General features: G+C 46.8%; 1 protein-coding gene across 1 annotated transcript in view; it reads left to right on the top strand.

The window, feature by feature from the left end:
* The window catches only part of LOC126232816 (alpha-(1,6)-fucosyltransferase-like), a 173,813-nt gene that overhangs the window by 55,422 nt on the left and 103,960 nt on the right, over positions 1–14,431 (top strand). The window contains exon 2 of the mRNA XM_049942822.1: positions 12,150–12,387. Within this exon, the coding sequence (XP_049798779.1) occupies positions 12,150–12,387 (238 nt within the window). The remainder of the gene's footprint in view (positions 1–12,149; positions 12,388–14,431) is intronic.

The raw sequence follows: 14,431 nt of genomic DNA, 5'->3' as shown, positions 1-14,431 counted from the left end.
GGTTTGCGCATACGTCTGCGAGACATCCTGCACGTCTGTTCAAGTCAAAATGGTTTCAATGGTTCTAAGCACTATGGTCTTAACAGATGAGGTCATCAGTCCCGTAGACTTACAACTACGTAAACCTAACTAACCTAAGGACATCACACACGTCCATGCCCGAGGCCGGATTCGAACCTGCGACCGTAGCAGCCTCGTGGTTCCGGACTGAAGCGCCTAGAACCTCTCAGCCACAATGACCGGCTCTGTTCAAGTCACACCGATCCATTAACTTCGGTTTATATAGCGACATGAAGAGAAGCAGCCACATTTTACCGGTAGGTGGTGTTGTGCCGCGCTGTCGATGTTGACCTTACATGTACTGTGAATGTGAACGCCCTATCTCTAGCAGTTCAAGGTGTTCTGTTTTTTCTGAACATGAGTGTACATGTGGTAAGTGGTGTAAAACTATAATCTTACCTAAAGTAGGTCATCATAGTTACGTAATTTACAACGTTAGCCGTAAATATCTCCAGTGCTCATATTGCATACATGTGGCAAATACAAAGTCATTGACAGGGGTAACTACCACATAGTCCGTATGTGGTTGTAAATACGGCAAATCACTTGCAACGCTAGATACGAGAACGAGAAAGTAGCTGCATTATGACTGGCAGAGAACTGGCCGCATATGTAGCCTTGTTGCTACACGAAAACCCTAACTGCCAGACGTCGCTACTAACCGACAAAGTTTTACAGAGTCGTGTCTCTATAATAATACACTAGTGGCCATTAAAATTGTTACACCACGAAGATGACGTGCTACAGACGCGAAATTTAACCGACAGGAAGAAGATGTTGCAATATGCAAATGATTAACTTTTCAGAGCATTCACACAAGGTTGGAGCTGGTGGCGACACCTACAACGTGCTGACATGAGGAAAGTTTCCAACCGATTTATCATACACAATCAGCGTTTGACCGGCGTTGCCTGGTGAAACGTTGTTGTGATGCCTCGTGTAAGGAGGAGAAATGCATACCATCACTTTGATAAAGGTCGGATTGTAGCCTATCGCGATTAAGGTTTACCGTATCTGGACATTGCTGCTCGCGTTGGTCGAGATCCAATGACTGTTAGCCGAATATGGAATCGGTGGGTTCAGGAGGGTAATACGGAACGCCGTGCTGGATCCCAACGTCCTCGTATCACTAGCAGTCGAGATGACAGGCATCTTATCCGCATGGCTGTAACGGATCGTGCAGCCACGCCTCGATCCCTGAGTCATCAGATGGGGACGTTGCAAGACAACAACCATCTGCACGAACAGTTCGACGACGTTTGCAGCAGCAAGGACCATCAGCTCGGAGACCATGGCTGCGGTTACCCTTGACGCTGCATCACAGACAGGAGCGTCTGCGATGGTGTACTCAACGACGAACCTGGGTGCACGAATGGCAAAACGTCATTTTTTCGGATGTATCCAGGTTCTGTTTGCAGCGTCATTATGGTCGCATCCGTGTTTGGCGACATCGCGGTTAACGCACATTGGGCGCGTGTATTCGTCAACTCCATTCTGGCGTATCACCCGGCGTGATGGTATGGGGTGCCATTGGTTTCACGTCTCGGTCACCTCTTGTCCGCATTGACGGTACTTTGAACAGTGGACGTTACGTTTCAATGTGTTACGACCCGTGGCTCTACCCTTCATTCTATGCCAGCGAAACCTTACATTTCAGCAGGATAACGCACGACCGCATGTTGCAGGTCCTGTATGGGCCTTTCTGGATACAGAGAATCTTCGACTGCTGCCCTGGCCTGCACATTATCCAGATCTCTCACCAACTGAAAACGTCTGGTCAATGGTGACCGAACAGCTGGCTCGTCACAATACTCAATACTCACTACTCTTGATGAACTGTGGTATCGTGTTGAAGCTGGATGGGCAACTGTACCTGTACACGCCATCCAAGCTCTGTTTGACTTAGTGCCTGGCGTATCAAGACCGTTATTACGGCCAGAGGTGGTTGTTCTGGATACTGATTTCTCAGGATCTATGCATCCAAATTACGTGAAAATGTAATCACATGTCATTTCTAGTATAATACATTTGTCCAATGAATACCCGTTTATCATCTGCATTTCTTCTTGGTGTAGCAGTTTTATTGGCCAGTAGTGTATAAAGAATTTTAGCCTAACGAACTTTTTACTAGATTTACGTTACATAAAATGTAAGGAACTGTATTCACTTTCTATAATCTGTAATAAGCATATACCGAAAAAAGGCTGCTCGTTAATTATGACATAAACGTAACATACCGTATGAGAAGAAAGTTAATATCGTCACCACTGAACACACAACAGAATTTTTTGATACAGGAAAATATGTGCAGTGCTATTAATCAGAGGATTATAAATCCAGAGCATTGGATAATAAAGAGGATAATACTGTGACCCGAACTCTAGGTCCCAATTACAATAAGTAGCTTTAGTTATAATCCAGTAAATAGATGGATAAAAGAGGTCAGATCACCAGACTGACTTACAAACTTGCAGTCAGGGTCGTGGGATAACCACGAGAGGCCCCTGCCGTCTTACAAAATCAACACAGACTGTAACTCCAGGTTGAGTGTGTCTAGCACGCAGACACGTTGGTTTCAGGCCCTCAACTGCCCACCTTCTAACCAACACAGGGCCATCACAGGCAAGGAGGCAGGACTGCCTTTCACGAGAAAGCAAACCTACCCTGCCCTAAATGGAGTTTTCGCTTGACACCACTGAAATCGCAAACGGCGGTGGTTTGTGGTACGTGGAATGCACGCTGCAGGGCGTCTGGCTCGGAGCTGCCCTTGAGGTAACCGATTTGTAACAGTTCGTTGTGTCACTGTGGTGCCAACCATTGATTAAATTGCTGCTGCAGATGTAGTGCGACGCACCAGAGCCATGCGACGAAAAGGATGGTCTTTTCTCCTGATAGTGCCACGTGATCATCCGGAGATCACGAAATTTACGAAATTTCAGTCACCAACTTTCTCTTCCGAATGCGAAAATATTTTGTTGAGCCCAACCTACATAGGTAGGAATGATCAGCAAAATAAAATGAGAGAAATCAGAGCTCGGACAGAAAGGTTTAGGAGTTCGTTTTTCGCGCGCGCTGTTCGGGAGCGGAATGGTAGAGAGATAGCATGATTGTGGTTCGACGAACCCTCTGCCAGGCACTTAAATGTGAATTGCAGAGCAGTCATGTAGATGTAGATGTAGACATGTCGTCTTGCGACCGTGCAGTCCCGTGACCACAGCTGCCAGCAATCAGATGTAGTGCCTACATTCCTGCCAACTCTTTCTGCAATATTGCAGAGGGAACATCCAGCTTCTCGTAGCTCGTCAAACTCACCTGGGGTGTTGATAATGGCGCCTTTGTCGCCTTATAAGCATTTTTGATTAGCATCAACTCACAATGTTCTGTGTGAAAAGTAACTAATGGCCACGACAACTACAGGGCATATAGAAAAGAATCACCCGACTTAAAAAAATCATTCCTATTATGTTATTTTAGAGATGTGAATGAACAACGTACTGTTGGAGAAAGTAAACTCTCGAGTTTTACATGGTTCCCGCTAGGTAGCAGCGGTGTGCCCCCACTTCAGTTCTAGTAAAAATGGTGTCGGGACAACAAGAAGCGTTTTGTGTTCTACGTTTTGCGAAGTGCGGGCCAGTAATAACTGTTCAGCGTGACTTTCGTTCTAGGTATGGTGTGGATCCTCCTACAACACATAGCATTAGGCGGTGACATAGTCAGTTCCGAGAAACAAGTTGTTTGGCTAAAGAAAAATCGCCGGGCCGTCCCAGAGTGTCAGACACAGACGTCGAACGCAGCCGCCACAGTTTCACAAGGAGCCCGCAAAAATCCGTTCGGCGTGCAGCTCGACAGCTCAAAATGCCCCCAATGTCCGTCTGGCATGTATTGGGTCGCCGTTTACACATGAAACCATACAAAATTCAGCTGCTGCAAGCTCTTCGTGAAGATGACAAACGCCGGCTTCTGTGGCCGAGCGGTTCTAGGCGCTTCAGTCTGGAACCGCGTGACCGCTACGGTCGCAGGTTCGAATCCTGCCTCGGGCATGGGTATGTGTGATGTCCTTAGGTTAGTTAGGTTTAAGCAGTTTTAAGTTCCAGGGGACTGATACCTCAGATGTTAAGTCCCATAGTGCCCAGAGCCGTTTGAACCATTTTATTTGAAGGTGACAAACAACAACATGTGGAGTTTTGTTCAAATGGCTCTAAGCGCTGTGGTACTTATAACTACTTAAACCTAAGTAACCCGAGTACATCAAACACATCCATGGCCGAGGCAGGATTCGAACCTGCGACTGTAGCAGCAGCACGGTTCCAGACTGAAGCGCCTAGAACCGCTTGGCCACAGTGGCCGGCTTGGAGTTTTGTAATTTTGTTGTTAGCGAGGTGGAGGATGACAGTGTTTTTCCTAGCTTAGTGCTTAGTGAGTAGGCAACATTCCATTCAAGTGGAAGGGTGAACCATCATAACGTGAGAATATGGGGTACAGAACAACCACATGATGTTGTACAATATGAGAGGGACTCTCCAAAGTTTCATGTGTTTTGTCCAATTTCACAGAAACAGTTGTATGGTCCATTTCTGTGTTACAGGAAGTAGGTATCTCGATAGACTTGAGAACTTTATTTTCCAACAGTTGGAGACTGATTCGAGCGACTTCATTTACCAATTGGAATTATAGAGGACAAGCGATTATTTTTAGGAAATATGGTGCGAAATTGCGATTTAGTCTGCCTCACAGCAGACGGCGGACGAAGGCTGGCCAGCGCGTTATGCAGGTGACACAGTTTTGTAATGAGCGTTGGTATGTGTTTATGTGCGCAGCAGCCTTCAACAGCCAGAACGGAGCATTAGCAGAATTACGCAGGTGGCGGTTGTGTTAGCCAACTCATCGAGAACGTTCTAATAAACACGCCGCCGCGTAACCGGCGGATTCAGTAGCGGTCTGCACTATTTAAGGTCATCAGAGGTGGGCGTCGGCATTCGGTTCGACAGATTGGGCGTTCGGTCGCTGTCATGTCGTCGTCATCAGTGACACTGTCCCCGAGGACTGGCTGGCGGTGGGTGTTGCCCACTGCTGCACCGGCGACTCCCGGCGTCGTCACGAGCTACTGCGTCTGCAGGTGTCGAGCTGGCCCGGGCCTCGTACTGCTAACCTCCTACCGCCTGCGCAGCCCCTGGCAGAGTGCGGCGTCGTGTTCCCCAGACAGCGTGCTTCAGCACGTCTCCACCACGACACGAGCGGTGGGGCTGAGCTACCGGAAAATGTATTAGAAGAACCAACAATAAAGAGGAAGATTGCTAAAAATCGCCACCTTCTTCTACCCAGTCACGCCCTACAACACCGACCACGTCACCCGCTCTGGTCATCCTATTACAGAGTGGGACAGCGCCACATTGGCATCTGGAAGTTTGGGAATTTTTAAATCAGAGGATATCGAACGGTCACACTGGACAGCCTCACATAACTGGCCTCCAAGGTCACCGGACCTAACTGTTTGTGATTATTTCTTGTGAGGGTTTATAAAAGACTCTCTTTATCTCTTGTATCTCTAGGGGGCGTATTGAATACATATGAAAATGTATGAGAAAAAATATTCGAGTTTGCCGTTTATCAAAAAACAAAATTCATTATATATGTTTATTAGTTTGAGAAATGTAGACTTGTCAAATCGGATGCTTCTTTTCAATACAACCTGTATTTAAAGCAAACATTATTTCAATCTGCGACTGATGTGAAATTTGAATAGACATCGGCCTTTAGATGTATAAACAGGCTTACCGACTTTCGTTTATGTCGCAAAATGTTGCTTCAAAAACTGAGCATGGCAGGACGGTTGCGTCACACGTTTAAGTATTTTTGAAGTACTTCGGACACGATTTCGCTATTGGAACCTTGGGGACTTCTCGTCCATCAGCTTACATCATCATCATCATCATCATCATCATCATTTAAGACTGATTATGCCTTTCAGCATTCAGTCTGGAGTATAGTTCCCTTATAAAATTCCTCCATGATCCCTTATTCAGTGCTAACGTTGGTGCTTCTTCTGATGTTAAGCCTATTACTTCAAAATCATTCTTAACCGAATCCAGCTACCTTCTGCTTGGTCTGCCCCGACTCCTCCTACCCTCTACTGCTGAACCCATGAGTCTCTGGGGTAACCTTGCTTCTCCCATGCATGTAACATGACCCCACCATCTAAGCCTGTTCGCCCTGACTGCTACATCTATAGAGGTCATTCCCATTTTTTCTTTGATTTCCTGATTGTGGACACCCTCCCGCCATTGCTCCCATCTACTAGTGCCTACAATCATCCTAGCTACTTTCATACCCGTAACCTTAACCTTTTTGATAAAGTAACCTGAATCCACCCAGCTTTCGCTCCCATACAACAAAGTTGGTCGAAAGATTGAACGGTGCACAGAATACTTAGTCTTGGTACTGACTTCCTTCTTGCAGAAGAGAGTAGATCGTAGCTGAATGCTCACTGCATTAGCTTTGCTACACCTCGCTTTCAGTTCGTTCACTATGTTGCCATCCTGTGAGAATATGCATCCTAAGTACTTGAAACCGTCCACCTGTTCTAACTTTGTTCCTCCTATTTGGTACTCAGTCCGTTTATATCTCTTTCCCACTGACATTACTTTCGTTTTGGAGATGCTAATCTTCATACCATAGTCCATACATTTCTGATCCACCTCTGAAATATTACTTTGCAAATTTTCAATCGAATCTGACATCACAACTAAGTCATCCGCATATGCAAGACTGCTTATTTTGTGTTCACATATCTTAATTTCACCCAGCCAGTCTATTGTTTTCAACATATGATCCATTAATAATACGAACAACAGTGGAGACAGGTTGGAGTCTTGTTTTACCCCAGAAACTACTCTAAACCATGAACTCAATTTACCGTCAACTCTAACTGCTGCCTGACTTTCTATGTAAAGACTTTTAATTGCTTGCAAAAGTTTGCCTCCTCTTGCATAATCTCGTAGAACAGACAATAACTTCCTCCTAGGAACCTGGTCATATGCCTTTTCTAGATCTATAAAGCATAGATACAGTTCCCTGTTCCACTCGTAGCACTTCTCCATTATTTGCCGTAAGCTAAAGATCTACATCTACCTACATCTACATTTATACTCCGCAAGCCACCCAACGGTGTGTGGCGGAGGGCACTTTACGTGCCACTGTCATTACCTCCCTTTTCCGTTCCAGTCGCGTATGGTTCGCGGGAAGAACGACTGTCTGAAAGCCTCCGTGCGCGCTCGAATCTCTCTAATTTTACATTCGTGATCTCCTCGGGAGGTATAAGTAGGGGGAAGCAATATATTCGATACCTCATCCAAAAACGCACTCTCTCGAAACCTGGACAGTAAGCTACACAGCGATGCAGAGCGCCTCTTTTGCAGAGTCTGCCACTTGAGTTTGCTAAACATCTCCGTAACGTTATCACGCTTACCAAATAACCCTGTGACGAAACGCGCCGCTCTTCTTTGGATCTTCTCTATCTCCTCCGTCAACCCAATCTGGTACGGATCCCACACTGATGAGCAATACTCATGTATAGGTCGAACGAGTGTTTTGTAAGCCACCTCCTTTGTTCATGGACTATATTTTCTAAGGACTCCCCCAATAAATCTCAACCTGGTACCCGCCTTACCAACAATTAATTTTATATGATCATTCCACTTCAAATCGTTCCGCCCGCACACTCCCAGATATTTTACAGAAGAACCTGCTACCAGTGTTTGTTCCGCTATCAGAATCATACAATAAAGGATCCTTCTTTCTATGTATTCGCAATACATTACATTTGTCCATGTTAAGGGTCAGTTGCCACTCCCTGCACCAAGTGCCTATCCGCTGTAGATCTTCCTGCATTTCGCTACAATTTTCTAATGCTGCAACTTCTCTGTGTACTACAGCATCATCCGCGAAGCCGCATGGAACTTCCGACACTATCTACTAGTCTGGTTCTGATAACCGCTAAGAGGCCTAAACCCACACTGATTTTCATCCAATTTGTCCTCAACTAATACTCGCACTTTCCTTTCAACAATACCTGAGAAGATTTTACCCACATCGCTGATTAAAGAGATACCTCTGTAGTTGTTACAATCTTTTCTGTTTCCATGTTTAAAGATTGATGTCATTACTGCTTTCGTCCAGTCTGATAGAACCTGTCCCGACTCCCACGCCATTTCAGTTATCCTGTGTAGCCATTTAACCTGACATTCCACTGTATTTGATGTGTTCCGACTTAATTCCATCCACCCCAGCCGCTTTATTGCGCAGCAATCTATTGGCCATTTTCTCCACTTCCTCAAATGTGATCCTATTTCCATCATCATTCCTCTCCCATTGAACATCAAAATCTGAAACATTACTGATCGTATTTTCACCTACATTGAGCAACTCTTCAAAATATTCCCTCCATCTGCCCAAGGCATCAATAGGATTCACCAGCAGTTTTCCTGACCTGTCCAAAGTACTTGTCATTTCCTTCTTACCTCCCTTTCGAAGACTGCTAATTACAGCCCAGAATGGTTTTCCAGCAGCTTGACCCAAAGTCTCGAACCTTTTTCCAAAGTCTTCCCAAGATTTCTTCTTGGATGCTGCAATTATCTGTTTGGCTTTGTTTCTCTCTTGAACATAACTTTCTCTGTCTACCTGAGTTCTAGTATGTAGCCATTTTTGATACACCTTCTTCTTCCTTTTACAGGCTGCCTTGACTGTGTCATTCCACCAAGCTGTTTGCTTCACCCTACCTTTACACACTACTGTTCCAAGACATTCCTTAGCCACTTCTAGTACTGTGTCCCTGTACCTTGTCCATTCCTTTCCCAATGACTGTAATTGACTACATTCAAGTAACTGGTACCTTTCTGAGATCACTGTTATGTACTTGTGCCTCATTTCCTTATCCTGAAGTTTCTCCACTCTTATCCTCCTACATATGGACCTGTTCTCCTGCACTTTCGGCCTCACAATACCAATTTCACTGCAGATTAAATAGTGATCAGTGTCATTAAAGAATCCCCTGAATACAAGTGTGTCCCTCACAGCCTTCCTGAATTCCTGATCTGTTATTATATAGTCAATGACAGATCTTGTTTCCCTGCCTTCCCAAATACACCGGTGGATGTTCTTATGTTTAAAAAAGGAGTTTGTGATTACTAAGCCCATACTGGCACAGAAATCCAAGAGTTGTTTACCGTTCCTGTTGGCATCCATATCCTCTCCAAATTTACCCATAACCTTTTCATACCCTTCTGTTCGATTTACAATCCTGGCATTAAAATCACCCATGAGCAGAACACTGTCCTTGTCCTTTACTCTAACAATTACATCACTGAGTGCGTCATAAAACCAATCCATCTTATCTTGATCTGTCCCTTCACAATGCGAATATACTGACACAATCCTAATTTTTTGGCTATATGCTGTCAAATCTATCGACATCAGTCGTTCGTTTACATACCTTATTGCAACTACGCTGTGTTCCATTTCTTTCCTGATGTAAAGCCCTACACCCCATTGTACTATTCCTGCTTTGACTCCTGACAGGTAGACCTTGTATTCTCCCACTTCCATCTCACTTGCAGCCTCTGCCAGCTCTAAGTTCTTCCCAGAGTAGCCCCCATTGATATTAATAGCTCCCCATCTCGTTACCATTCGTTTGCCGTGTCGTATCTTAGGAGTCCCTGGTTTGTCAATTAGAGGTGGGACTCCGTCACCTCCAAGTCCGAGGCATTTTGATCTGATTGTTTCCAGCATCATATTTAAAGTACCAAGGAAGCAGGTCCTTACTTGCCCCGGGTCCCAGTGGGTTTTGCCCCTAACTGTTGGGGGACTAACCGGTGGATTTGGACCTGACTGTATGTGATTATTTCTAGTGAGGATTTGTAAATGACTCTGTTTATCTCTTGCATCTCAAGGGGGTGTATGGAATACATATGAAAATGTATGAGAAAAAACTTTTCGAGTTTGCCGTTTATCAAAAAACAAAATTCATTATATATGTTTATTAGTTTGAGAAATATAGATGTGCCAAGTCGGATGATTATTTTCGATACAACCTGTATTTAAAGCAAGCATTATCTGCATCTGCGACTGACGTGAGATTTGAATAGACATCACCGTTCAGATGTAGAAACACGCTTACCGACTTTCGTTTATGCCGCAAATTGTTGCTTCAAAAACTGAACGTGGCAGGACGGTTGCGTCACACGTTTAAGTATTTTTGAAGTACTTCGGACGCGATTTCGTTATTGGAACCTTGGGGATCATCCCAGACACTCTGGGATGATGATGGCATTGAAACAGAGGATGACACGCGTAAAGCTGATATACTAAACACCTTTTTCTAAAGCTGTTTCACAGAGGAAGACCGCACTGCAGTTCCTTCCCTAAATCCTCGCACAAACGAAAAAAAATTGCTGTAATCGAAATAGGTGCCCGAGGAATAGGAAAGCAACTGAAATCACTCAACAGAGGAAAGTCCACTGGACCTGACGGGATACCTATTCGATTCTACACAGAGTACGCGAAAGAACTTGCCCCCCTCCTAACAGCCGTGTACCGCAAGTCTCTAGAGAAACAGAAGGTTCCAAATGAATGGAAAAGAGCACAGGTAGACCCAGTGTTCAAGAAGGGTCATCGAGCAGATGTGAAAAACTATAGACCTATATCCCTGACATCGATCTGTTGTAGAATTTTAGACGTTTTTTGCTCGCGTATCATGTCATTTCTGGAAACCCAGAATGTACTCCGTAGGAATCAACATCGATTCCGGAAACAGCGATCGTGTGAGACCCAACTCGCTTTATTTCTTCATGAGACCCAGAAAATATTAGATACAGGCTCCCAGGTAGATGCCATTTTCCTGTATTTCCGGAAGGCGTTCCATGCAGTTCCGCACTGTCGCCTGATAAACAAAGTAAGACCCTACGGAATATCAGACCAGCTGTGTGGCTGGATTGAAGAGTTTTTAGCAAACAGAACACAGCATGTTGTTCTCAATGGAGAGACGTCTACAGAGGTTAAGGTAACCTCTGGCGTGGCACAGTGGAGTGTTATGGGACCATTGGTTTTCACAATATATATAAATAACCTAGTAGATAGTGTCGGAAGTTCCATGCGGCTTTTCGCGGATGATGATGTAGTATACAGAGAAGTTGCAGCATTAGAGAATTGCAGCGAAATGCAGGAAGATCTGCAGCGGATGGGCACTTGGTGCAGGGAGTGGCAACTGACCCTTAACATAGACAAATGTAATGTATTGCGAATACATAGAAAGAAGGATCCTTTACTGTATGATTACATGATAGCGGAACAAACACTGGTAGCAGTTACTCCTGTAAAATATCTGGGAGTATGCGTGTGGAACGATTTGAAGTGGAATGATCATATAAAATTAATTGTTGGTAAGGCGGGTACCAGGTTGAGATTAATTGGGAGAGTCCATAGAAAATGTAGTCTATCAACAAAGGAAGTGGCTCACAAAACACACGTTCGACCTATACTTGAGTATTGCTCATCAATGTGGGATCCGTACCAGGTCGGGTTGACGGAGGAGATAGAGAAGATCCAATGAAGAGCGGCGCGTTTCGTCACAGGGTTATTTGATAAGCGTGATAGCGTTACGGAGATGTTTAGCAAACTCAAGTGGCAGACTCTGCAAGACAGGCGCTCTGCATCGCTGTGTAGCTTGCTGTCCAGGTTTCGAGGGGGTGCGTTTCTGGATTATGTATCGAATATATTGCTTCCCCCTACTTATACCTCCCGAGGAGATCACGAATGTAAAATTAGAGAGATTCGAGCGCGCACGGAGGCCTTCCGGCAGTCGTTCTTCCCGCGAACCATACGCGACTGGAACAGGAAAGGGAGGTAATGACAGTGGCACGTAAAGTGCCCTCCGCCACACACCGTTGGGTGGCTTGCGGAGTATAAATGTAGATGTAGATGTAGACTTCTCGTCTCTCGGCTCTACTGACAAATAAAAAATAAACTGAAGATGGCCGCTTTCGGTCAGTTTGACGAACGCTTCCCCTCAATGTGACGGAACACTCGGCGTGTTTCAGCGCGCAGAGACCAGCTGGTGGTGCGGCTAGGGGCGGCCCGCGGCTTCCTGGCGCACACGCCGTTCCATCCGCCGGCAGTGCCGGCCGACCTGCTACCCACGGTGCGGCTGTTCCACGGCGCGCCGCTCGCCTGGTGGGTGGGCCAGGTGCTCAGCTACCTGATGCGGCTGCACCCTCGCTCCGACCAGCTCGTGAGGGCGGCACTGCGCCGACTCAACTTCACCAGGCCCATCGTGGGGTGAGCAGCGCGCAACGCCCTACAGCCACCAAAGCCAGCTTGCACCTGTGCTGCTTAGACAGTTCTCCTGTTCGGATTAAACATGACTGAGCCGTAGTAAAAATTGCTGTTTTGAGAAGGTCGCCGCAGCGCATAGTGTAAAGCAGTCGCCCTCCGTTGTTGGCGGTGGCGCCGCTGTGGCAATCGCAGCTTTGGTATCTCCCTCTGGTGTGAAAGGGGAAAAGTTGCCTGTTTACGTGGATTTAAGGGGCGCTATGATCTCCGCAGTCTCCAAACCAAGGGACGCTCCCGACTCTGTCTCCTCAAGCTCCTTTCCGGCCGTACTTGGGGTCTGGACCCATCCACCATCCTCCATACCTATAAATCCCTCATTCGCCCTATCCTTTGCTACGCCCACCCTGCATGGATCTCCGCTCCCCCTACCTTTTACAAATCCCTTCAGATCCTAGAACGCCATGCTCTTCGCCTCGCCTATTGCATCTGTCTCCTCTCCCCCACGCAGATCCTGTACGACCTTATTCCCTTCCCCCACCTCCTCCTTTTCCTTGAACGGATACAGATCCTCTACACCTCCCGTAAACTCGATCCTCCTCACCTGCTGGTCTCTGCCATCCTCTCCCGCCCCCGTCCGCTGCTGCGCCTGTACTTCCACGTCCCACCTGCTCTCCATCTCTCCACACTCCATACCCTCTCCCAAGGTGACTTCCGCCAGCTCCCCCCCTCCTTGATGATGCCCTCCTCCCCTCCATCTACCCCTCCTACCAATTTTGATCCTCCCTCCCTCTTCCTCCGTTTTTTCCTTTGGGCACCCTCACTCCCTTCTATCCCCCTTCCGTCCCTCCTCCCTTTCACCCCACTCCTCCCCCGGGCTTCCCCCACCCCCATACCCCCATTCCTCCTCCCATCCCTCTGCCATTGGCATCTTTGCTCTCCACTCTCCCCCTCCCCCTCCCGCTTCCCCTCTTGGCATGTCCCCAGACCCGCACACGTTACGTGGACATTCGCGCGCTTGAGATCATCGCCATCCATTTCTAATGTGTGCCGTCGTGTTTTGTGCTTAGTGTTCACAGTCACGCTCCATCGTTCACATGTGCCATCGAAATCATCAGTGTTTGTGCATCGTGTCAACAGTTTGTAATGTGGATTATCGTCGAGTGTGGACGGCTCCATGTTTTGTATTCTATGTCTACTGTTTTTTACCCGCCATTATGTCAATTATGAGTATTCTTTCTGTTTTCTCAGTGTCTACTCTAAGGCTGAAGAGCAGCGTAGAATGCTGCTGCCAGCCTACCTTTGTAGAGGTATTACAATTACAATAAAGGAAAAAAAACTCCGCAGTCGGTGAGTCTTTCAGTCTGAGTCGGTTAGTCAGTCGGAGGCAGTTGGTCAGCCAGATCAGTCTGTCAGTCTGGGCGAGTCTGGTCAGTTGGTCAGCCAGTTACTCTGGGCCTGTCTCTTGTCAGCATTGGTGAGGCGGTTAGTGTCTGTCGGTCGTCCGGAGTGCTAGTATGTGTTAGGCCGCCAGTCAGCTCGAGTTCAATTGGCGTTGGTGGTTGGATCGATCGGTTGGTCGGTCACGCACTGGGACACAAGATGACTCGTCTGTCTTGAGCGTCGGCGCATGTGAGGTCGCCACGTGAGTCCAGTAGTCGCTCCGTGTAGCGAGGCGTAGTGGCTTCGCGGCGAACACGAGAGCAACAGGAGTCAACCCACGACATCGGTCTGGCCACGGCGAGCTGCGACGCTGTGAGACGGGAGATCGGCGCCCCCTTCCTGCCTCCGTTGAAGCGGTTGACAGCGAACGGTTCGGGAGAGCGTTTTGGGGGTGCTGCGCCAGGTCTTCTCGAGAAATCGCAGTTTATTAGAAGTTAAGTGACTGGAGATATGTTGTGTCATTTAGCTTTTAAATTCTACTTGTTTTCTTGGTCAGTCTCTCGTCCCCAGCTTGCTCGTCTGTCTCTCGTCCGCATTTGTTAGGCAGTTAGTGTCTGTCGTGTCTGTCTGTGGGTCTGTCGTACGTTAAAAGCTGCCTCTCTCATGTTTG

This window comes from Schistocerca nitens, chromosome 1 (assembly GCF_023898315.1).
Source record: "Schistocerca nitens isolate TAMUIC-IGC-003100 chromosome 1, iqSchNite1.1, whole genome shotgun sequence".
In the NCBI taxonomy this organism is placed as follows: domain Eukaryota; kingdom Metazoa; phylum Arthropoda; class Insecta; order Orthoptera; family Acrididae; genus Schistocerca; species Schistocerca nitens.
Note: the sequence above shows the minus strand (reverse complement) of the source record. Positions and strands in the feature narration are given on the sequence as shown.